A 24,748-nucleotide genomic window follows, 5' to 3' on the forward strand; every position below is an offset into this window, starting at 1 on the left:
CTATGGTGTGTTTTCTATTGAACCAATACTATGTGAATTTAGCCTTTTATAAATCATAAAGATATTACATAAAGCCCCTAGAACAGGCAACTGTATTACTGTACTGGCCCTGAAATTCAAAGTTATATTCTGCTCTCTAATATTATCCCATCAGTTCAAGTTACATAAAGCCAGAGCCATCGGCTCATAGGTATATATAATTCATACTATTAGGGTTTCATAAAATGTAACAATTTGCACTACATTGGAAAAATACAGCAAGAAAAATAAACACTAAACATGAAAGATAAATAAATGATTCAGTTTACGAAGACAACATGAGAATGCCTTGTGACTTCAGTATATAGACCCAGGTAACACGTCTACATGGAAGGTACCAGACATGAATAACACAAAAGACAACTTAAGCCTAGAGAACATCTGTTAATGAATTATTAGTCTGTTTTCAGACGCAAGAAATTTAACAATTTCCTATCCTTGACCTACCTCTTGTGTATTAAAACGTAAAATCTCCTTCATGTAGGTAGGCAATAAAGTCAGGAGAGTGTAGAAGGTCCAATTGTAAGAAAAATGAGCTACAACAATAGCCCACAGCGGCAATGATGTCAGCATAGCACAAACCGGTACCTCTGTGTCCCTAGAAAGCTAGAAGACAAAAAGCAGAGACATAGGGACTTAATTATAATATTTTATATTTTTTGAGCACTGTCACAAATTATGCAACACCCACTATCAGAAAACTGTAAGGGACAATGGCAGATTTGTCAGTAGATTTGTCTGATTGAGTCTATGTCACTCCCACCCTGGAGTACCATTGTGCAAAAATTTTGCAACTTTTTTCAAACCATGAAAAAGATAGGGCACAAAAGCTGAGCAAATCTACTATAAATTAAAATAAAAACAAAAAAACCACAATATCCCCCTTAGGGACCCATTTTCACCTTAAGGACTTAGCCCTTGTTTTGCAATTCTGACCACTGTCACTATGCATTAATAACTCTGGGATGCTTTTATCTTTTATTCTGATTCAGAGATAGTTTTTTCGTGACATATTCTACTTTAACATACTGGTACATTTTCCTTGTTACTTGCATTCTAGCTTGGTGAAAAATCTCAAAATTTCATGAACATTTTGAAAATATAGCATTTTTCTAACTTTAAAACTCTGTTTGTAAGGAAAATTGACATCCCAAATAAATTATATTTTGATTCACATATACAATATGTCTACTTTATGTTGGCATCATAAAGCGGACAAGTTTTTACTTTTTGAGGACATTAGAGGACTTCAAATGTATAGCAGCAATTTTAAAAATTTTCAAAAATTCTAAATCTGAATTTTTCAGGTACCAGTTAAGCTTGAAGTGGATTTGAGGGGCCTTTCTGTGAGAAATACCCCATAAATGACCCCATTATAGAAACTACACCCCTCAAAGTATTCAAAAGGAAATTCAGAAAGTTTTTTTTAACCCTTAAGGTGTTTCACAGGAACAGCAGCAAAGTGGAGGAGAAAAATCGAAATCTCCATTTTTTACACGAACATGTTAGTGTAGCCAAATTTTTTGTCATTTTTATAAGGGGTATAAGGAGAAAAAGCCCACCAAAACTTGTAACCAAATTTCTCTCAAGCATGGAAATACCACATATGTTGTTGTAAAGTGCTCTGCGGGCTCGCAGCATGGCTCAAGAGGGAAAGGGCAACTGTGGGATTTTGGAGGGCGAATTTTGCTGTCATGGTTTTTGGGGGGCATGTTGCATTTAGGAAGCACCCATGGTGCCAGAACAGCAAAAAAACCTCCACATGGCACACTATTTGGAAAACTTCACCCCTCAAGGAACATAAGGGGCATAGTGAGCCTTAACACCTCACAGGTGTTTGACAGGTTTGCAATGAAGCTGGACGTGAAAATGAAAAATTAGATTTTTAACACTAAAATCATGGTGTTCCTCCAAATTTTTCATTTTTACATGGGGTAATAGGAGAAAATGGACTGCAAAATTTGATGCCCAATTTCTCCCGAGAAAGGAAATACCCCATATGTGAATGTAAAGTGCTCTGCTGACGCACTACAGGTCTCAGAACAGAAGGAGCACCACTGGGTTTTTGGAGAGAGAATTTTGGTGAAATGGTATTTGGGGGGCATGTCACATTTAGGAAGCCCACATGGTGCCCGAACAGCAAAAAATAAAAATAAAAAAAACATATGGCACACTATTTTGGAAACTACACCCCTCAAGGAATGTAACAAGGGATATAGCGAGCCTTATCACCCCACAGGTGATTGACAAATTTTTGCTAAAGTTGAACGTGAAAATGAAAAATGTGATTTTGTTTTCACTAAAATGCTGGTGTTACCTACATTTTTCATTTTCACAATGGGTAATAGGAGAAAATGCCCCCCCCCCCCCCCCACAAAAAAAAAAATTAAAACCATTTATTTTGAGTAAGAAAATACCCAATATGTGGATGTAAAGTGCTCTGAGAGCTCACTACAAGCCATTTGGAGAGAGAATTTGGTTGGAATAGACCCCATAGTGCCAGAACAGTGGACCCTCCACATGTGACCCTATTTTGGAAACTACAGCCCTCACAGAATGTAAAAAGTGGTGCAGTGAACATTTACACCCCACTGGCGTTTGACAGATCTTTGGAACAGGAGGCTGTGCAAATGAAAAATAACATCATCATTATGGACCACTGTTCAAAAAATCTGTAAGACACCTGTAGGGTGTAAATTCTCACTGCAACCCTTGTTACATTCCGTGAGGGGTGTAGTTTCCATAATGGGGTCATGTGGGGGGGCTGTTCTGGCACCATGGGGGCTTTGTTAATGCACATGGCCTTCAATTCCAGCCAAATTTTCTCTCCAAAAGCCCAATGGCGCTTCTTCTCTTCTCAGCATTGTAGTTCGCCTGCAGAGCACTTTACATACACATATGGGGTATTTCCTTACTCCGTAGAAATGGGGTTACACATTTTGGGGTGCTTTTCCTCCTATTAACCCTTGTGAGAATGAAAAAATAAAATTTTTCCTTTTCACATGAAAATTCGTCAAACACCTGTGGGGTGTTAAGGCTCACTATACATCTCATGTTCTGTGAGGGGTGTAGTTTCCAAAATGGGGTCACATGTCTTGTTCTTGAGTTTATGTCCGAACCGCTGTAAAATCAGCCATCCCTGTGCAAATCACCAATTTAGCCCCAAAATGTACATGGTGTGCTCACTCCTGGGCCCTGTTGAGCACCTGCAGAACACTTTACATCCCCATATAGGGTAATTCCATACTCAGGAGAAATTGTGTTACAAATTTTGGGGGTCTTTTTCCTTTTACCTCTTGTGAAGTTTAAAAGTACTCTACCTTTTCATAAGGGGTAAAAGGAAAAAAAGACCCCCAAAATTTGTAACGCAATTTCTCCCGAGTACGGAAATACCCCATATGTGGCCCTAAACTGTTGACTTGAAATACAACAGGGCTCCGAAGTGAGAGAGCGCCATGTGCATTTGAGGCCTAAATTAGGGATTTGCATAGGAACAGACCTGGATGCAAGCATTACACTTGCCTCCACCACCAAAATACCCTACAGCAGTGTTTCCCAAACAGGGTGCCTCCAGCTGTTGCAAAACTCCCAGCATGCCTTGCTGGGAGTTGTTGATCAACAGCTGGAGGCTCCGTTTTGGAAACCGTGCCGTACGAGACGTTTTTTATTTTTGCTGCATCTCAAACTTGCGGCGGGAAACACACTGTAAACCCGCCCGTGTAAATGTACCCTGTACATTCACATGAGGGAAGGGGGTATAAACCTCCAGCTGTTGCAAAACTACAACTCCCAGCATGCACTGACAGACCATACAAGCTGAGAGCTGTAGTTATGCAACAGCTGGAGGCACACTGGTTGCTAAACACAGAGTTTGTTACATAACTCAGTGTCTCGCAACCAGTGTGCCTTCAGCTGTTGCAAAACTACAACTCTCAGCATGCACTGACAGCCGAAGGGCATGCTGGGAGTTGTAGTAATGCAACAGCTGGAGATACACTACTACAACTCCCAGCATGCCCTTTAGCTGTCCGTGCATGCTGGGAGTTTTAGCTATGCAACAGCTGGATGTACACTTTTTCATAGAAAAAATGTGCCTCCAGCTGTTGCATAACTACAACCCCCAGCATGCACAGACTACCAAAGGGCATGCTGGGAGTTGTAGTTGTGCTTCCAGCTGTTTCATAACTACAATTCCCAGCAGCCCCTTTGGCTGTGCATGCTGGGAGTTGTTTCTAAGCAACAGCAGGAGGCAAACAAGCCTCACCTCCTGCTGTATCCTGCTGCTCGCACCGCCGCGGCTCCTGCCGCTCCTGAGGGGACCCCCGCCGACCTCCGGACAGGTAAGGGACTTCTGCCTGCCCCGATCACCACCCAGCAGAGTAGTGATTGGTTGGTCCTCCCAACCGATCAATCAGGTGATCATGAGGTGGCTGTGTAAGGGTGGGTAAGGGTGATTGGGGCTGTCTCAGACAGCCCCAATCGCCCTTTTTTTTCCCGGGTGACCGGAGACCCGATTGACCCAGAATTGCCGCATATTGCTGGACTGAATTGCCCCCTGGACTGAATTGTTTTTTGTGTCACCAACTGTACTTTGTAATTACATCACTTATTTTACCATAAAATGTACAGCACAACCAAACAAATATTATTTATGTAAAATGTAAGAGAAAACCGCAATTTAGCAAATTTTGGAAGGTTTTGTTTTCACACTGTACAATTTCCAGTAAAAATTACATGTTTTCTTTATTCTGTGGGTCAATACGATCAAAATGATACCCACGTTATTTGCTTTTCTAAAATTGTACCGCTTAAAAAAAAAAAAAAAAAATCTCAAACCATTTTAACAAAATTACCGTAGTATGTTTGAAATAGCCCTATTTTGACCACCTATAACTTTCAAATTTTTTGAAAGGGGAGGGGATTTTTCACCTTTTTACACTTTAATAGTCCCCATAGGGAACTATTTATAGCATTCATTTGATTGCTAATACTGTTCAGTGCTATGCATAGGACATAGCACTGATCAGTATTATCGGTCATCTTCTGCCCTGAAGACCAGAAGACCCCGGGAGACAGCTGGAGCCAGGTGAGGGGACCTCCGGCTGCCATGCTGGATGATCAGATCCCCGCGGCAGCACAGCGGGCGATCCGATCATCCATTCAAAGTAACGCACTGCCGCAGATGCCGTGATCTGTATTGATCACGGCATCTGAGGGGTTAATGGCGGACATCCGCGTGATCACGGATGTCTGCCATTACCGGCGGGTCCCTGGCTTCTGATGGCAGCCGGGACCTGCCGTGCATGACATGGGCACTGGTCCGGTGCTCGCAGTCACGGTGGCGTGTAAATGTACGTCATGGTGCGTTAAGTACCACGGCACCATGACGTACATTTACGTCCATTGTCTTTAAGGGGTTAAAAGCCAACAAGCTTTGTGATTTGGTCTCCCCTGCCCCTAAAGGAGGCCACAGGAATAAAATAACTTTTGCCCATCCTACTTGACATCTCATTTAAAATGCATGCATAGATACAAAAAGCACGCATGTTCATTTCCTAGTAAATACTGTGTAACGTAGCAACACTGAAACATCCTGCACTCACCGCTCAGTATAGGACTCAAAGCTCCTTATCGGATCAGCCGGGGGACCAAGGCCGCAGAAGTGAGTAAGGTCATGTTTACACAGCATTATTTCCATGCAGAATTCCAGCGGAAACATCTGCCATGGAAATCCAGATTTCGGTTTTCACAGAAACAATGAATGGGTTAATTGTTTCTTCAGATTCCACTCAAATGGTCATAGATTTGGAAGATAATCTTTGGTAGAAATATAAGGCAGGTACAGATTTGAAGCTTAATATGATTAAGATTTTGCCCCATTAAATGGGCCTTGTCTGCTTTGGCTACCCACTATGATTTCTGCATCAAGAACTGACATCATTTTTACTAAGTAAGGTTTCAAATCTGTGGCAGAAAAAAAGTGATTTATAAACTACAGAACAGATTCCCAGCAAAATCAGGTGGAGGCAGATTTCATGTCAGAGCCCATGTGAACAAGGCCTAACATGCTGCGTTGAATCCAACTACTGCAGTTTTTTCCCTTTGGCGTCCACTGTTGTAAAAATGTAATAAACTCCTAATAATTTAACAAAATTCATCAGGATCCACAGACAAAAATCTCAGCTCAGGAATGGATAGCAGACCCTGAAATGTTTCTCCCACTTACCTCATGTTTGAGGGCTGACAAGATATATTCTCTCTCAGAGTCTGATATTGTACGGTGGGATTGTGGAGTGTCACTGACTATAAAGAACCACATTATAAACCATATAACACCAAGTGCCCCTGTTCATAGAGAAAAAAAAAGAGCTGAAGTTAACATATAGACTGACAGATCAATGCAGTTAAGCTCAATATATATTATATCACACACCTCCTGCAATTGCAACTCCAAGAAGGACAAGCCATATGGTTATGCAAATTGGGGATTTAGCAGGTGTGGCTAAGATCTGTAAATTATGACATTTTTCAATCACCTAGCCCCAATCTGTGACATGTGGTTGGGGCTTCAGTTGTATTTAAGCCAGAAAGCATATTTTTTTCAGCCACATGAAACCTCAGAAATTTGATTAGGCGAGTACAGTACAATTGTGCAATGCTTTCTGTTCATCAAAGACCCAGTTGTGGTCACTTCTTACAGATATCAGCACTGTTCAATATTGCATGATTGGAGGACCAACAATAAACTGGAATGACAGCAAGAGGTGCACGGAGGCGAACCTCTGCATGGATGGATAGTTAGATTACAAGAATGGTGCGTAGTGATTTATCCTGTACTGCAAGTGAAGTTGGGCATCACATACCAAGCCTAGGGTGTTGAACAGTGTTAACCAAAACCATAGAAGTTACTTGCACAACATAAGGCTATGAGCCAGACATCCCACTACAAGTGTCCAATTGACCTCCCGCCACCACACTCTAAGGCTAGCACGGTGCAGAGCAAGACTCAAACGATACTGAATAAACTGAGATGTTTTGAATAATGTTTTGCCTTTTTTTTTTTTTTATCATCTATCATGTGATTTGCATAAATCCAAGATGTTTACTTCATACATTTACAACATACATTCTTTTAAAACTGCAAGTATGTCAGAGGAACAGAAAATACTGTAAAGGGGTACGGTCACACGGGCGGATTTAGATGCCAGGTTTGCAGCAAGTTTCCTGCTGCAGATTTTCCACAAAGAAAAATCTGCAGAATTTTGCATTAAAGTTAATGTAATCCCCGGTAGATTTCCTGTTGTGGAAATCCCACCGTGGCTTAAACTCTCAGTGGGAAACTCACTTCTAAATCCCCCTGTGTGAATTTACCCTAGTAAGGACACATAAATGCCCCCAGAGTCCTGGAACAAATTGCACCAAAAAAAGCAACATGCTGCATATGATGCACTGCAAGCTTAGGACACACATTTTAGGAAAGTTCTTGTACTATTTTGTAAAAGGTCTAAAAAAGGGCATACTCCATTTCTGGGGGCACATAAAATGGATTTTACATACTGTAATTTTATGACTGTATTAATAAACCGTTTGTTTTATGTACATGCATGGTACTAATGACATCACATATACAAAAAAATAGAAGTTACCTACCAAAAATGTAAAACACATAAATCCAATCTATATAATAACAAATTAACCCAGACAAAGGCAGGGATACAACAGTACCAAGCTGAGCTCCTAAAAGACACAAAAAAACATAAAAAAAATATTAAAACAATGGCTTTACTAAGCATATTTTTTATTTATTTGAGGACTCACTATAAAGTGCATCAGTCAGTAGAAAAACACATGTGAAGCTGCCTACATATTGCAGTAGGGCTTCAGATGTATAATCCAGTCATAGCTTTAGTGGGACTTTAGGGTGCTTTATATCTATAAACAGCCACAGAGGCGGGTCCTGGGGGATGGCCGCAAAGCCTCACTACTTACGTCACGACCACTCGTATTGTAATACGCACTGTAATGCCCTTGCATAGAAACAAAGAATGTGTTGGCAGATAAGAACACTTTGGCCCATCCAGTTTGGCCAACAATCTGAATATGAATAGTCCTTGACCATAATTTATATGAAGGTCGGATCGTGGGGGGGGGGGGGGGGGTCCAACTGCTGGGACTGCTTCTTTTCAATACACTATCTTCCTTTACTGTGCTAATTCCCTTTATGTGTTTAAAAGTTTCTATCATATCCCCCTTTCTTGTCGTTCTTCCAGGTTATAAATGTAGAGGTCCTTTAACCTTTCATGGTAAATTTTACACTGCAATCTATCTTCTAGTTTATGATTCACAGGAAAAAAATGGCTTTTGACACCACTCTATAACAATGCAAAAAATAAATAAAATTATTGGCTCTTCCTACCAAAATGGTACCCCTTTGGCTATAGCGATCCCCAATCTTGACATTTCCACATCTATCTCCAAGGGTAATAACCGTATATCCCATTTGTAGGAGGGTGGATTCCCCTTGCCCTTTTGAACAATCGCAAGACTGAAAATACTTACAAATTAGACATAGGGGTTTATTTACTAAGAGTGGAGTGGAGTTTTCTTTGTGGGTTTTGATTTCCGACAGGAATTTTTCCAAGGTATTTACTAAGGTTTCCCTACGTTTTGCTTTTTTTAGAACTGTTCTGATCGGTCGGGTTTTCCTCAGCTCAAACCCCCACATTTTCTGTGGAAACCTTAGTAAATATGTTTGTCGGGACCACGCCCACTCTCTCCCGTGGCCACACACCCTTTTCATTTTTTTTTTTTTGTAAAAATGGAGGGTTTTGTCTTTTTTGGTCGCAAATTGTGTCACATGGAACGTGCAACACAATTTGGGTGCAAAACCCAACAAAAAATTGTCGGGATCACGTTCGTAAATAAACCCCATTATCTGCAAACGTGGAACCCAAAAGGTATGGTCATATATTTGTAGATATCTACAAAACTCTCCCCTTACCTTAAAAAGGACTTTGTCCAATTTATGACCTCATGGATCACATATGGAAGCAGCTGTCAAATCTAGGTACAGGTGGTATCTCACCCCTGACAGACTGGACATGATTTACCCTGATTCTTTCCTTCTTTGTTGGGAGAACATGCGACGAACACCCTATGGTCCTGTCCAAAATGGTCTGCTCACTGGCAACAAGTTGAAAATGATGATGCATACCATTACATATACAAGGGGCTCCCCTGACACCCTGACTCTGGCCTTAATATTGATAGGTATTCAGAATTTCTTGATACCTCTCAGAGTCATATAATGCAAAATTATATACTGTTCTAGCACTGGAAATCTGACCTTCCCCAATTCTTTAAAGGAACTTACTACTCTCACACACCAATCCTACCAATGTGAGAAAACAGTTCCATTCAATGTAGGTGGCATCACTTCCATTGATAAAAAACAACAACCTTGGTTATCCTCAACTTATGCCAAGCAAAGTTATTGACATGCTTACCGTAACGGTTTCCAATAACCGAACATGACATGCATATGTCTTTCACTATCCAACCACCCCCCTTCTCCCCCACCCTTGGGTGATTTATTCTTAAGTATTTGTGTTGGCTTATTCTAATGTTTTCTGAATACCTCCTGAAGACACCAGGCCTCTACAACTGTCTACACCACCTACTGTACCTAGGGATGTCACAATACCATTTTTTTTTTTTTTTTTAAGACAGTACGAGTACCGATTCTTTTTCTTAAAGGGGAATTCCGCCCCTAGACATCTTATCCCCTATCCAAAGGATAGGGGATAAGATGTCAGTACGCCGCAGTCCCGCTGCTGGGGATCCCCGGGATCCCCGCTGCGGCACCGCGCTCTCATTACAGCACAGAGAGAGTTCGCTTTGCACGTAATGACGCGCAATACAGGGGCCGGAGCATCGTTACGTCACGGCTCCACCCCTCGTGACGTCACGGCCTGCCCCTTTCAATACAAGTCTATGGAAGTCTATGGGAGGGGGCGTGGCGGTCGTCACGCCCCCTGCCATAGACTTGCATTAAGGGGACGGGCCGTGATGTCACAAGGGGCAGAGCCATGACGTCACACGGCTCCGTCCCCTGTATCGCCCGTCATTACGCACAGAGCGAACTCGCTCTGTGCAGTAATGATAGCGCAGTGCCGCAGCGGGGATCCCGGGGCTCCCCAGCAGCGGGACTGCGGCGTACTGACATCTTATCCCCTATCCTTTGAATAGGGGATAAGATGTCTAGGGGCGGAGTACCCCTTTAAGCACTCGCCAATACCAATTAGCAATACTTTTTTCAATGTCATGTGACAGGGTTTTTCTTTTCCTTAAGGGTACGTTCACACAGGCGGATCCACAGCGTATTTTATGCTCCGGATCCGCAGCTGAAGGATCGCTATGTCGTACTTTTAGATGTGCCTGTCTGAAGCCGCAATACGCCGCTACCAGCAGACACACTACGATGTGCAAGTCGCAGCGCACATGCGCAGTGTATTCCCGCATCGGGGTCGCTCTCGGCCTAGCTCATGGAGCAGGGGGGAGCGGCCGCGATGTGTGGGAGTACACCGCGCATGCATAGAGACTAACATCCTTTCAGTGTGTCTGCTCGTAGCAGCATTTTGCTTCAGCGGTGGATCCGCAGCGTAAAATACGCTCTGGATCCGCCAGTGTGAACGTACTCTTAATGGGAAAAAAGGGGTGTTTTTTCCGTTTTTATAAGAGAAAGGGGTTTTTCATATTATATATATATATATATATATATATATATAAAAAAAAATTATATATTTATTTTTTTATTTAATTAAACCTTTTTTGAAAGGGGGGGGGGTGATTCAAATTTTTTATTGGGAAGGGGTAAATTCACAGATTTTTTACAATTTTATTTTAGTTTCTTTACTTTTTTTAGTCCCCATAGGAAACAATTACATGCAATTTGTAGATTGCATACACTGATCAATGCTATGCCATAGGATAGCAGTGACCAGTGTTATCGGCACTCCTATACTAATGCCTGCAATGGCTGGCAGCAGTAAAGGAGCGACGATCAGACGCACAGAGCAGGGTAAGGAACCTCAGGACGGTCTCACAGCTGATTGGGACACCACGATTACACAGTGGTGTTTCTGATCAGCATCACTGAGCTAACCGGCAGTACATCTCAGGACTTTTAGACGCCGCAATCAACTTTGATTGCAGCGTATAAAGGGTTAATGTGGGTCCCGGTTTTGATGTGCGCTCAGCTGCTGAGCGCACTGCATAGCTCGGGAGCAGAGAGTGCATGCGGCTTACCACACCTCCGTGATACCTGCCGGCGGGTATCGGATAAGGTAACAGGGACATTTGCATGAATACAAGTACTCGTGCAAATGTCCAGTATCAGTCAACATCCCTAACTATACCCATCTGTAATTTTTCGCCCCACTTAATTGTTGCCATGTGATGCAGATGTATTAAACTATTGTGTTTGATGTTATGCTGATTATTATGACACTGTTTATAATTTCCTGTTTAATTTCACAATGTTAATAAAAAGACTAAAACTAAAATAGTTAACAGGTAGATGCAAATATTATAATTTTGCATTTAATAGAAACAATTAAAACAACCCCACTACAAAAAATGTGTATGCAAAAAAACAAGACACATCCAATCCCACGTTGGACTAGGGTATGCTAGTTGGACACGAGAAAGGACCAAGTATGGTTGCAGGGATCACAGTTAGTCCTTTCTCATGTTCAACTGGCATACGCTAGTCCAAGGTAGGATTGGATGCCTCACTTTTGGACACATCTTGCTTTTTTGCTTACACAATTTTTGTAATGGGGATGTTGCTTTGTTTCTATTAAATGCTAAGTTGTATTATTTGTACCCCCCACCCCCCGTGAACCATGTACTAGTTTAGTAGCTCGAAAGTCTATGAAACTCTTCGATGCTGCATGTACGGTAGAACATTTGTAGTACTACCGTGCATGCGCCATTAAAGTTCATTACAGCACCCTGGATATTACAAGACGAGTCGCTGAGAAGTAAGTGGCAATACCGAGGCACTGCCTCTCCGACTGTCATGGGCACTTTACAAGAGCTTTTTCTATGGATATAAAGCACACTCAAGTCCCACTAAAGGTATGACCGGATTATACATGTGGAGCCCCACGGCAATATTTGGGCAGCTTTCCATGTTTTTTATATGTGACAAATTTACTTTAACTTCAGTTTAACTAGCAAATATTTTATGAATATTTTTGTTCATTACAGGGCGAGTTTAATCCCAGAATGGTACACAGATTTAATAATTTTCTCATACTCACCTGCATAAGAAAGACTTAAAAGTCTGCTACGCTCAAGAGGTGGGGCCCAGGAAGACCACATTGCATGCATGGCTGGAAAGGTCACACCCTGAGTAGACATTAGAACATATTATTTCCTTACTGATACATTGTTCTTCTCAGTAACGACTTCATGAATCGCATTTGGTTTTACAAAAGAAAATGAATCCCAATGGTTACTGGTGCTGGTTAATGGTTACATAGGTGCTGTAGTCAATAAAAGGATTATTTATGTATATAATAAGATTATTAATAAGATTAATATCAGGAATAGGTAATCAAAAACAAATCAAGAGATTATGCTTTCCTATTATTAACCCTTTCAAAGGACACAGTCAGTTAAAATTTTTGCATTTAAATTTTTCCTACTTGCATTTTAAGAAGCATAACTCGGTGTACACAGGTAGTGCAGGTGACACCAACGACAACCATACTTACCTGATCCTGCTCCATGCTCCCATTCCGGGGCAGATTTAGAGCATGGGCGGAGATTACTGATGTCACCGCTGCTGCTTCTCAGCTGCTGTTTGCTAGCAGTGGAACTCAGCAGTCACGTCAGGAAGCTCCCCCCATGCTCCAAGTTGGCCCCAGAACAGAAGATACAGAGAAAGATAGCAGGGGAATGGGATCGGGTAAGTATGGTTGTCATCGGTGTCACCTACAACATCTGTCTGTACCGACAGGTTAGTGCAGGTGACAGATTTCCTTTAAGCAGCAGCCCTACCTTCCAAAACAGGTGACACCTAAATAAGGAGTCACCACTCAAAACAAACACAAATAGGTGAGGAATTCCTTGTAATTCGGTGCATACACAGATAATTCCTGTATATAAAATATATGCCTGACCACGGAGGCCCGTAGCTGAAAGGGCTTTGCCAGCACCATACAGCACCATGTGGCTCACCCACAACTCCTTTTGCTTTCAAACAGGACCAGAGAGTTTGCAAAGCACTATAGACCTATAAATGCCAGATCCTCACGGTTACCTGGGTACACTACTACCCACCCAAGCATTTTAGAATTCACCCCACCTACTTCCTTTTTTTTTTACTTGCTTTCTGAGTGAGCACATGACCCCCTACTTAATAGCTCTCAGTGTACACTTGCTTGGGAAGGTCTCTTACTACACAGTTAACTGCACTCATAACATAAGCACTCTTTCACAAGATGATGTCCATCACCGACTTACGATAATGGTCCAGTCTTTCTCATACTGAAAATGTAAGTTAACACTTTATAAAAGAGATACACTTACCTCACCAAGCCCTTCCAGTGCTCGAACTGCTATGAGGTATCCAGCACCCAAATCCGCAGCTACTGGTGTTAGTAAAGTGAACACAGCTGTGCCCAGAATGCCGAATCCCAGCAATAGCTTGCCCCCGATTTTGCCAGCTACGTATCCACCAGGGATTTGGGTGATGATGTATCCATAGAAAAATGAGCCAAGTATCCAGCCTTGGGTATCTGCTTCCCATCTATACTTCTTGCCCTTTCAATTGTTGAAATACAAAGTAGAAAATAAACATAAAAATTAATATAAAGCCTTTTAGTCATTTTTACAAGTCACCAAACAAATTATCATATATATCAACTATATTCTGTTGTATCACCAGGCAGTTTAACCACAAAATTCCTATGGTTCTTTATTGTGCACAATAAACGCACAACATTTAATAAGGTTTTATGGTGACAAACAACCGTACAAAATGTATTAAACTAAGCTGTCTCAAATGGGTCCTCAGTGTATCTTGCAGCCAAATAGGGATATCCAGCTTTATTTGGCATAGGTAAAGAATAGATTATAGGGTATATTGACAGCGCTTTTGACTGATCAGATACAAATGTATTTATTTCAGCTAAAACACAATGTAATGTAATGTAGAGAACACAAATCTTGATAGATACCAGCCCTGACACCTGTCCTGTGCGTTTTGCCAAGCTAAACACCAAGCCATTACATGCTCTTCTGGTGGTCGATTATCTCCCAGAGAACAAAATGATTGGGCATTTGAAATCCAACATGTCTGATCCTTCTCTCTACTAACATCTGCCATTGGGGAAAAGCTGGGTCCCCATCACATGTCTATTGTGTGGGGGAGATTTATCAAAACCTGTCCAGAGGAAAAGTTGCTGAGTTGCCCATAGCAACCAATCAGATCACTTCTTTCATTTTCTAGAGGCCTTTTTAAACATGAAAGAAGTGATCTGATGGACAACTAAGCTACGGACAAGAAGCTATGGACAACTAAGCAACTTTTCCTCTGGAAAAGATTTTGATAAATCTCCCCCCTGTATGTTAAGCCTTAGATACCAACAGTTTTCTAGGTGCACTGGCTATGGAGTTTGCCCAGCCCTGTATGTTTGACAGATTCATTTTGGTAGACTAACTATGGAGCTGCAAATTAACCTTGCCATACACACAAACTAAAAGTGGCCAAATCTGCCGATTTCAGACGATCTTGTGTGTGGCCCCCTAGCTATATACAGTGGTCCCTCAAGTTACAATATTAAATGGTTCCAGGATGACCATTGTATGTTGAGATCATAACTCTATGGAAACCTGGTAATTGGTTCTGTAGCCGCCAAAATGTCATCCAAAAATAGGAAAAAGTGAGGATTAAAGAAAAATAAGTAGATACCTAATATAGATAAAGCAAATCCTTACATATAAAAGATAGAAAAAGAGCTGCTGGGAGCTGTAAATCACTGTCTATGTCAGTGTTTCCCAACTAGGGTGCCTCCAGCTGTTGCAAAACTACAACTCCCAGCATGCCCGGACAGCCTATGGCTGCCTGAGCATGCTAGGAGTTGTAGTTTTGCAACAGCTGAAGGCACCCTGGTTGGGAAACACTGGTCTATGTAGAGGACAGGAGCTTCTTCAGGGTCCTGTACAGAACACACAATGTCCTAAAAAAGTAATATGGAGCTGCCCTCACCTTGTGTCCACAGGAGCAGCTAACCTGCACAGGTAAAGAGTACAGAACATGTAATACCTCCCTGTACTGTAGGAGGCGCTACCGGACACCAGTCAGAGCATACGCTTCAGTAATACAGGGGTTTTACCAGCGAATGCCCATTCTGATTGGTCAGTTCTTCCAGCCATTGACATGTATCACAGATCTGTACTGTCTGTATCATTGTATGTTGAGTCTGGTTTCAAGTTACAATGGCCCAGAAAAGACCATTGTATGTTGAAACTATTGTATGTTGAGGCCATTGTAACTTGAGGGATCCCTGTACTGACTGCAGAATTCAGGAGAAATCCTTAGGTTTTCATGGGAGATCAGCTTACAGGCTTGAATTTATTCCCCTCTACCTAATGAAAGTTGTGCAGAGGAAGAGCAACCAGATTGTTTAATTCATTTAAAAAAACAAAAAGTCTCTGAACAATGAAAGAAGCAATCTGATTGGTCGCTATGGACAACTGCAACACTTTTCCCTACAGTACAAAGCTTGTGATAAATCTTGCCCCATTGTGTTCTATAAATACTGTGTCAGACTCCACAATGTAGTGTAAAGGCTACTGGAAGTGTGACCACATACTAGTGTAAATGCTTACTTGTAATGTTTACATGTAACAATCATTTTTAGTTCAGAAATCCAGAATTATTATTTCTTTTCATTTTGTAGACTCAGTAGTCAAAGATGCTAAAGCGATTGTTTTCCCCAGGTCTTTCCTGGTATAGGAGTAGTAGTCATAGCAGTAGTCATACTCCCTTGCCTCTTTCACCTACTTTTTGCATATGACAGTCAGCAAGAAGTTGGAGGCAAATAAAAGATGGAACTATAAAAAAAAAAAAAGCATTGCAAAGGTGGACATAACTAGAGATGAGCGAACTTACAGTAAATTCGATTCGTCACGAACTTCTCAGCTCGGCAGTTGATAACTTTTCCTGCATAAATTAGTTCAGCTTTCAGGTGCTCCGGTGGGCTGGAAAAGGTGGATACAGTCCTAGGAAAGAGTCTCATAGGACTGTATCCACCTTTTCCAGCCCACAGGAGCACCGGAAGGCTGAACTAATTTATGCAGGAAAAGTCAGCAACCGCAGAGCCGAGAAGTTCGTGACGAATCGAATTTACTGTAAGTTCGCTCATCTCTAGACATAACTTTTAAAGGAACATAATTGTCCATAATCTGTAAATGAGAAACATAGGGGCCATAGGTTAAAACTAATTAGAAATTTGCTAATTTCTTTTTTTATTTTTTTGCTGGAAAATTTGCAGAATGTCCACTGGAAAACAGTTCCGCAAATGTGCATGTTCTGCCAGCACTAGGGCTTGGAAATGCACAGTCTTCACAGATGGCAATGCAGTTCCGAGCGGAATCCACAGAAATAATTAAATGTTCATTGTTTCTGCGAATGCTAACATCGGGATTTCCATGGAAACTCTGCTGTGTACACGATGCAGCAGAGTCTCAACTCGGTTTCAGAGTTGAATATTTCTGCAGAATTCAGCTCAGAATTTCTGCCGTGTGAACATAGCCTTAGAAGTATGACTGTGCAGGAGCTTTGACAAGTCTTTTGCCACATCCATCCATGCACACTTAGGAAATTTAGAGAGGAACTGGAATTTTATCACAGAAATAAGCGTTTGAAATAAAACTGGCTTTTCTGAGCAGATTCTGATTTAAAAAAAAAAAAAAAAAAATCAGTTTCATTGTTAAAGCGTACCCGTCAGATCCAAAAAAAAAAAACAAAAAAAAAAAACAAAAAACATTTTTTTTATATATATCACTCAGTACCTAATCCTGACCATGCACATCTAATTTTTATGTATCTAGAACCTTTATTTTTTTTTTACACTTTTAATTTAGCTCACTAGTCTGAGTTCCTCTCAAAGGGAGGGGGTGTGGCCTCACTGTACAGGTCTCCGCCCCCTCCCTCAGTATGCAGTCTGCTCATATCTCCCCTAGCATTAGCAAAACTACAACTCCCAGCTTGTCCTCACTGACAGGAGCAGGACACAAGCTGACAGTGGGAGGATTTTTCCTCAAGCTGTGAGCCCTGCGCTCACAGATGTCAATCAAGGAAGTGTGTCCATGACATAGGTGATGACACATGGACACAGCAGGACGAGTTTGTGTCCAAGCAGGCAGGGGGGGGGCAGTTGTTTGACTTGTTGTTTCTGTGTGAAATACTGAAAAATTTCTAATGAAAGCAATTGCAAAACCTATTAGTTTGGCATGCTTTACAGCATATCAAAAGTTTTTGTATCTGACAGTGCCCATTTAAGTTAAATCCAGATCTGCTATGGAACTTCCAATGTGTGAACAAGGAAGCAAAATCCCATTAAAAACAATAGGAGGCTGAAGCAAGCGGATTGCGGATGACTAAACTGTGAAAAATATATCTTAGTAATACATCTTAGTTAAAGCTTAGAATCTTAGCATTCAAAATATATCGGCATGAAAGTTACAGATGTAATAGTCAAAGAATTTTCCTTCCTGATTCTGTATAGCTGCTTTCTACTAGAAACAGTGCTACTCTCGTCCGCAGTTTATGTGTAGTATTGCAGCTGAGTTCTATTAAAGTAAATGGAGCCAAGCTGTAATACCACACACAACCTGAGGACAAAGGTGGTGCCATTTTTAAACTTTTTTTCTACAACGGGATAATCCTTGTAATGCATTTTATTTTTATGTTATACATACATGAAAAACTACATAAAAAGGTACTAAGTGACAATTTCACAATATTACAGGTTTCTACAGAAAGGATTAAGATTTTTTTTTAACTTAAAATTCAGCTTTTATGTACAGAAGAATGAGAATTATTCTAAAACCCCTATGCAGCAAAAGGATAGGTCCACCCTTGCACAATACAATGATCTGCATAGTAGCCGTAGACACCAAACAATAGAGATTTTTTCATCAAGACTATTGCCAAAGATTTATTTAAGATGCTTTGCGATATAGCATCTCCATGATTTCAGCTAAGACTACACTTTAACAATAAAAGATTTTTTTCTTACCGTGGAATTGTGAGGTACACTGGGTTTAAGCGAATGGTCCGGGCACACGCTGGCACTGCTGTTCACCTGCTCACTCGTTGAGTTTACCATATTCACTAGGGCTACACTTAAATTGACCCGTAGTGCATACAACATGAAGAAGCCAAGTAATGCCAATACTGCCAGGTTGTAGCGAGCAGAACAACATGTAGGCACTGCAATATAGAGAGACATCCTTCATGAAGACAGAGAATAGACATAGGAGATTCTGTATGTAGAGGAGCAGAGCATATTTTCCAGGGTAGTTAACAGTGACCTTTATTATTCTGTTTACTTAGTAGAATCTCCTTATGTGTGCACAGCGCGCGAGGCAGCCAGAAACACGGATGTAACTGACAGTATAACAAAATGAGAGGCGGTACACACTGTTCAGAGAAAATTGCGTATTCACCTACACATGTATGAGTCTTACAATACATCATGTACACCATGCCTTTTTCTAACTGTATTGAAAAGTAATCTGCTATGCTTTTAAATTAAAGGGGTACTCCTGCGCGTAGACATCTTATCTCCTATCCAAAGGATAGGGGATAAGATGCCTGATCACGGGGGTCCCGCCGCTGGGGACCCCTGTGATCTTGCACGCCACACCCAGTTTAAAATCAATCCCCGGAGCTTGTTCGCTCCAGGTCCGATTACTGTCGATCACGGGGCCGGAGGATTGTGACGTCAAGGCTCCGCCCCGTGTGACATCATGCTCCGCCCCTCTCAATTCACAAGATCGCCTCTTATATAAAACTTCTTAACAATATATAAAGATTAGATTGCCACATCTGCAACACATAGGGGGAGATTTATCATTGCATTTAGAGCATTTTTTGGTCTATGTTCTGGCACAGTTCAGGCACAAGCAGCATATTTAGTGACTTTTATGCGCCTTTTGATATAGACAGTTTTACTCTTTTTTCCCTACCCGTAGAACTTTTTCTTTTTGATCATGCAGTGGTCACATATTTATCATTTGCGACTTTGGTCAAAAGTCGCTATTTTGTGCGCAAAGGTACTTTTTTTTTTAGGCACAAAGCTACACCACCTACCAGTAGGCGTGAGAATAATTTCTACCTTCCACAATTCAACCTTTAACCCTTTGTGGATGACAGCGTCCCACTCCCCTTCTATGACACATGCTCAGGAGCTGAGCGCGGGTCATAGCTGGGTGGTCCTGGCGGCTATCTGCCACCAGGACCCATCTCTAATGCCAGACATCACCGATCACGGTGATGCCGCTTTAACCCCTTAGACACCACAATAATTGATTGTAGCAGTTTTGTGAAAGTAAAAACACCTAACCTGCCAAATTCAGGACCCAGGAAAGTGTCTACTTCCCTCCCTCACAAGAAAAAGTCTAGAAAAAGTGTATGTGGTAGAGCTTTTCCCACCATAGCAGAGCTGCGCAAAATTCATCATCCTGCTGCACCTTCTTGATAGATCAGATGCACGCTAGTGAAATCCACCACTCAAATATACATAGGAAAATAGCTCTACTGTAGACATTCTTTGATAAATCTGGGCCATAGTGTCAAGATTAAACATTAATAACTGCTGGAGCTAGGTTAGGTGATCATACTGTGTACACACATAACATATGTTACTATGGCATCTTGCATATACTTTTGGAAGTAACCACCCACTATATTCAAGTCACGATCAATAGCAGCATCAGGAAGAACAATGAACCTTAAAACTCTCATGTTTTGTTTCCAATGTTTTTTTTCCCAATTTCTTAACCTAAAGTAAGTATTTCACAAACTGATAATAAAGAATTGATAAAGTGGGTAAAATCCAGGAACCAGCTAACTTAGTTCAACAGAGTCATATGGAGCACCAGTACACATACCAAACCCCCACTCTATTTCAGCAAGACAGGACACCCCATTTTCGTTATGTGTGGGTTCCCCCCAGCAGTCAAACACTTGTACATCTCTCCTGTGGAGAGGCAATAAGTGTTGTTCGGAGAAAAACTGCTTAAAAAGGGGTACTCAAGCACTTCTATTTCTCAAGCACTCAAGCACTTCTGTTTCTTCTATCCACAGAATAGAAGGGGGTTGACCTTTGGGGCACACACTCCATGCATTGTCTATTTATGTATGACTAAGGCCCTTTGATAGGCTGAAACGCGTCACCTGTTACTACCCTGTCTTTTGTACCTATGGTGTATATTAATCAATAAAGGAATTTGTTTTATGCGGGAGCAGCGCTGGACATCACTTTGTTCTATTATCTATTAAGGCACTGGATATACCCAAACTTATCCCCTGTGATAAACTATCCGGCCCAATGGCCTATGGTTCAGGCAGCATGAAAGTGATTGGTGACAGGCTCCCTTTGAGTCCACCATGTAGTGAACTAGCAAATGCTTCCTCCTTAGTGAAAGCAGAATACTCTTGGTATAAATGTGTACTGCAGCACAAAAGCATATGCAGGGGATCTGAAACTCTGTGTGAAAAATCTGAGCTCACTTCTATACAAATATATAAAAAAAAAAAAAAAGTACACTGCTCAAAAAAATAAAGGGAACACTAAGATAAGACATCCTAGATCTGAATGAATGAACTAATCATAGTAACATAGTTCATAAGGTTGAAAAAAGACCAGAGTCCACCAAGTTTAGCCTATATCCCTAATGAGTCACTACTGAGTTGATCCAGAAGGCGGCAAAAAACCCTCATACTAGAGGTAAAAATTCCTTCCTGACTCCAAATATGGCAGTCAGAATAAATCTCTGGATCAACGTTCTGTCCCTATAAATCTAGTATATATTACCAGCAATGTTCTTACTCTCCAAAAATGCATCCAGACCCCTTTTGAACTATTTTACAGAGTTCACCATGACAACCTCCTCAGGTAGAGAATTCCCCAGTCTCACTGCTCTTACAGTAAAGAACCCCTGTCTGTGCTTGATAGGGATACAGTCCTGGATATAAATAGATCATGGGAGAGATCTCTGTACTGCCCCCTGATATATTTATACATAGTTATTAGATCTCCCATAAGCCTTCTTTTTTCTAAACTAAATAACCCCAATTATGATCTTTCTGGGTGCTGTAGTCCTCCCATTCCCATATTACTCTGGTTGCCCGTCTCTGAACCCTCTCCAGCTCCACTATATCTTTGTTGTACACTGGTGCCCAGTACTGTACACAGTATTCTATGTGTGATCTGACTAGTGATTTGTACAGCGGTAGAATTATATCCTTGTCGTGGGCATCTATGCCCCTATTGATGCACCCCATGATTTTATTTGCCTTGGCAGCAGCTGCCCGACACTGGTCACTACAGCTAAATTTACTGTTAACTAAGACTCCCAAGTCCTTTTCCAGGTCAGTCGTCCCAAGTGTTCTCCCATTTAATACATAATCCCAGCCCGGATTTTTCTTCTCCATGTGCATTACCTTACATTTATCAGTGTTGAACCTCATCTGCCACTTCCCAGCCCAAACCTCCAACCTATCCAGGTTTACTTTACTATTCAACCACTCTACATGGTCATTAATGAATATATTAAATAGAACAGGACCCAAGACTGACCCCTGTGGTACCCCACTAGTAACAGTCACCCAATCAGAATAAGTACCATTAATAACCACCCTCTGTTTCCTATCACTGAGCCAGTTACTTACCCACTTACACACATTTTCCCCCAGTCCAATCCTTCAAATTTTATGTACCAATCTTTTATGTGGCACTGTATCAAATGCTTTGGAAAAATCCAGATATACGTCATCCAGCAATTCCCCCCTGGTTCAGTCTGGAGCTCCCCTTCCATAAAAGCTGATCAGGTTAGTTTTACAGGACCGATCCCTCATAAAGCCATGCTGATATGGAGTCATTCATTTATTTTTACCAAGATACTCCAATATAGCATCTCTTAGAAAACCCTCAAACTATTTACATACAACAGAGGTTAAACTAACAGGCCTATAATTTGCGGGGTCAACTTTTGACTCCTTTTTAAATATTGGTACCACATTTGCCATGCACCAGTCCTGGGGAACTGTTGGTGGCTATAGAGTCCCTGAATATTATTACATTACTTAAGTCCTTTAGAACACGGGGGTGAATGCCATCTGGACCTGGCGATTAGTCTTTTTTGATTTTTTGTAGGTGGCACTGTACTACTTCCTGGGTTAGACAGGTGACCTGTACTGGGGAGTTTACCTTTTCACACTGTATTTCACCTGGCATTTCATTTTCCTTGGTGAATACAGTGGAGAAGAATTTGTTTAATATATTTGCTTTTTCCTGATCCCCGTTCATAATTTCTTCTTTATTTTTTTAAAGGGCCTACACTTTCATTTTTGAACTTTTTGCTATTTATATAGTTAAAGGACATTTTGGGGTTAGTTATACTCTCTTTGGCAAGGAGTCTGTCTCTATTTTTGCGGCTTTTATCTGTTTTTTTACATAATTAACATTTTTCTCTATAGCTTTTTAATGCTTTTTCACTGCCGTCCTGTTTTAGTAGGTTAAATGCTTTATTTTTGTCATTTATTGCCCCCTTAACGTTCTTATTCATCCATATTGGTTTTCTTTTATTCCTGACCCCTTTATTCCCATAAAAGTATATACATCTTACAGTGAGAATTTAAAATATTCTTAAGTCTTCCATTTAGTGTCAGTATTCTTGTTTTTGAGGACATTATCCCATTTTATATTGTTATGGGCTTCTCCGAGTTGATCAAACTTTGCCTTCCTAAAGTTCGTTGTTTTTGTGGCCCCTCAAGAGATTCCCTTATTGAAGAACAAGTTATAATGTATTATATTATGATTACTATTTCCTAGGTGTCCTTCTACCTGCACATTAGTTACTCTGTCAGGTCTGTTGGTTAATATTAAGTCTAGTAGGGTGCCCCCTCTGGTCGGGCCCTGCACCATTTGGGACAGATAATTGTCTTTAGCTATAGTCAGAAACCTGTTTCCTTTATGAGATTCACAGGACTCAGTCTCCCAGTTTATATCAGGATAGTTGAAGTCCCTCATTATTATCACCTCATTCTGATTTGCTGCCTTGTTTATTTGCCTCAGTAATTGATCTTCTGGCTCTTCCATTATGTTTGGTGGCTTATAGCAAACCCCTATCAGATTTTTTTTTATTATTATTTTTTTTATCTCCATATATTTCTACCCATAATGTCTCCACATTATCATCCCCCCCCCCCCCCCACAAATATCCTCCAGCAGTGCGGCCTTCAGACTGGACTTTACATAAAGACAACTCCTCCCCCTTTAAGTTTTGTCCGATCCTTCCTAAATAGACTAACTCTGTATGTTGACTGCCCAGTCACAGCTATCGTCCAACCAAGTCTCTGTTATACCCACTATGTCATAATCTTCCTCAGACATTATCAACTCTTGTTCGTCAGTTTTATTGGACAGACTTCTGGAATTAGTCATCATGTAATTCAGTGGTGTATGTTTTTTTTTTCCCCCTATGAAGCCTATCCCTATTAACTATTCTAACCCCTCCCTCCGCTCCACCCCCAGGTATATAAATAAGTCCCTCCTCTCTATCTACACTATCTTTGCAGTCTATGTTGTAGGTACACTCCCCCAGTCCCTTGTTTAAACACTCCTTCACCCTTCTAGCCATCTTCTCCCCAAGCACAGCTGCACCCTCCCCATTGAGGTGCAGCCAGTCCCTACGGTAGAGCCGGTATCCAACAGAGAAGTTAGCCCAGTTCTCCTTGAACCCAAACCCCTCCTTCCTAGACCATCTTCTGAGCCACTTGTTTACCTCCCTGATCTGCCTCTCTGGTGTGGCTCGTGGTACAGGTAATATTTCAGAAATTACCTTGGAGGTCCTTGCCTTAAGCTTGCAGCCTAAGTCCCTGAAATCACTTTTAAGGACACTCCACCTACCTCTATGTTATTGGTGCAGATATGTACCATGACCACTGGGTCTTCTCTAGCCCCACCTAGCAAGCTGTCAACCCGATCCGCAATGTGCTGAACTTGAACGCCAGGTAGACAACACACTGTTCGGCAATCCCGGTCTTTGTGACAGATCGCCCCGTCTGTCCCCCTAATAATTGAGTCCCCCACTACCAGTACCTGTCTGGCCTGCCCTGAACTCCTCATTCCCTCCTTACTGGAGCAGACACCCCCCTGGCGGTCAGAGGCAGTATCTTGCTGCAGTACTGTTAACTCTGAAATGACATGCCCTCATCTGCCAACCAGGCCAACTTGCTGAGGTGTGCCAGATCCGGACTAGCCTCCCTGACACTTCCCTCTACCCCGTTTTCTAGCTGTAATCCAGCTAGCTGCCTGACTGTCCTGCACCTCCATCCCACTATCCTCCCCCACCTCTACCCCAGAGAGTACTTGCTCAGTGAGCAGGAGACTCCTCTCCAAGT

At 41.5% G+C, this 24,748-nt stretch overlaps 1 protein-coding gene across 3 annotated transcripts in view; it reads right to left on the reverse strand.

The window, feature by feature from the left end:
• The window catches only part of SLC17A5 (solute carrier family 17 member 5), a 57,584-nt gene that overhangs the window by 12,714 nt on the left and 20,122 nt on the right, over positions 1-24,748 (reverse strand). For all 3 annotated transcript variants that reach the window (XM_056565883.1, XM_056565884.1, XM_056565885.1), the window contains exons 2-7: positions 18,357-18,550; positions 13,639-13,872; positions 12,366-12,453; positions 7,690-7,776; positions 6,266-6,384; positions 487-645 (exon numbers count right to left, since the gene is read on the reverse strand). In XM_056565883.1, the coding sequence (XP_056421858.1) occupies positions 487-645; positions 6,266-6,384; positions 7,690-7,776; positions 12,366-12,453; positions 13,639-13,872; positions 18,357-18,550 (881 nt within the window). The remainder of the gene's footprint in view (positions 1-486; positions 646-6,265; positions 6,385-7,689; positions 7,777-12,365; positions 12,454-13,638; positions 13,873-18,356; positions 18,551-24,748) is intronic.

This window comes from Hyla sarda, chromosome 3, assembly GCF_029499605.1.
Source record: "Hyla sarda isolate aHylSar1 chromosome 3, aHylSar1.hap1, whole genome shotgun sequence".
Classification (NCBI taxonomy): Eukaryota; Metazoa; Chordata; class Amphibia; order Anura; family Hylidae; genus Hyla; species Hyla sarda.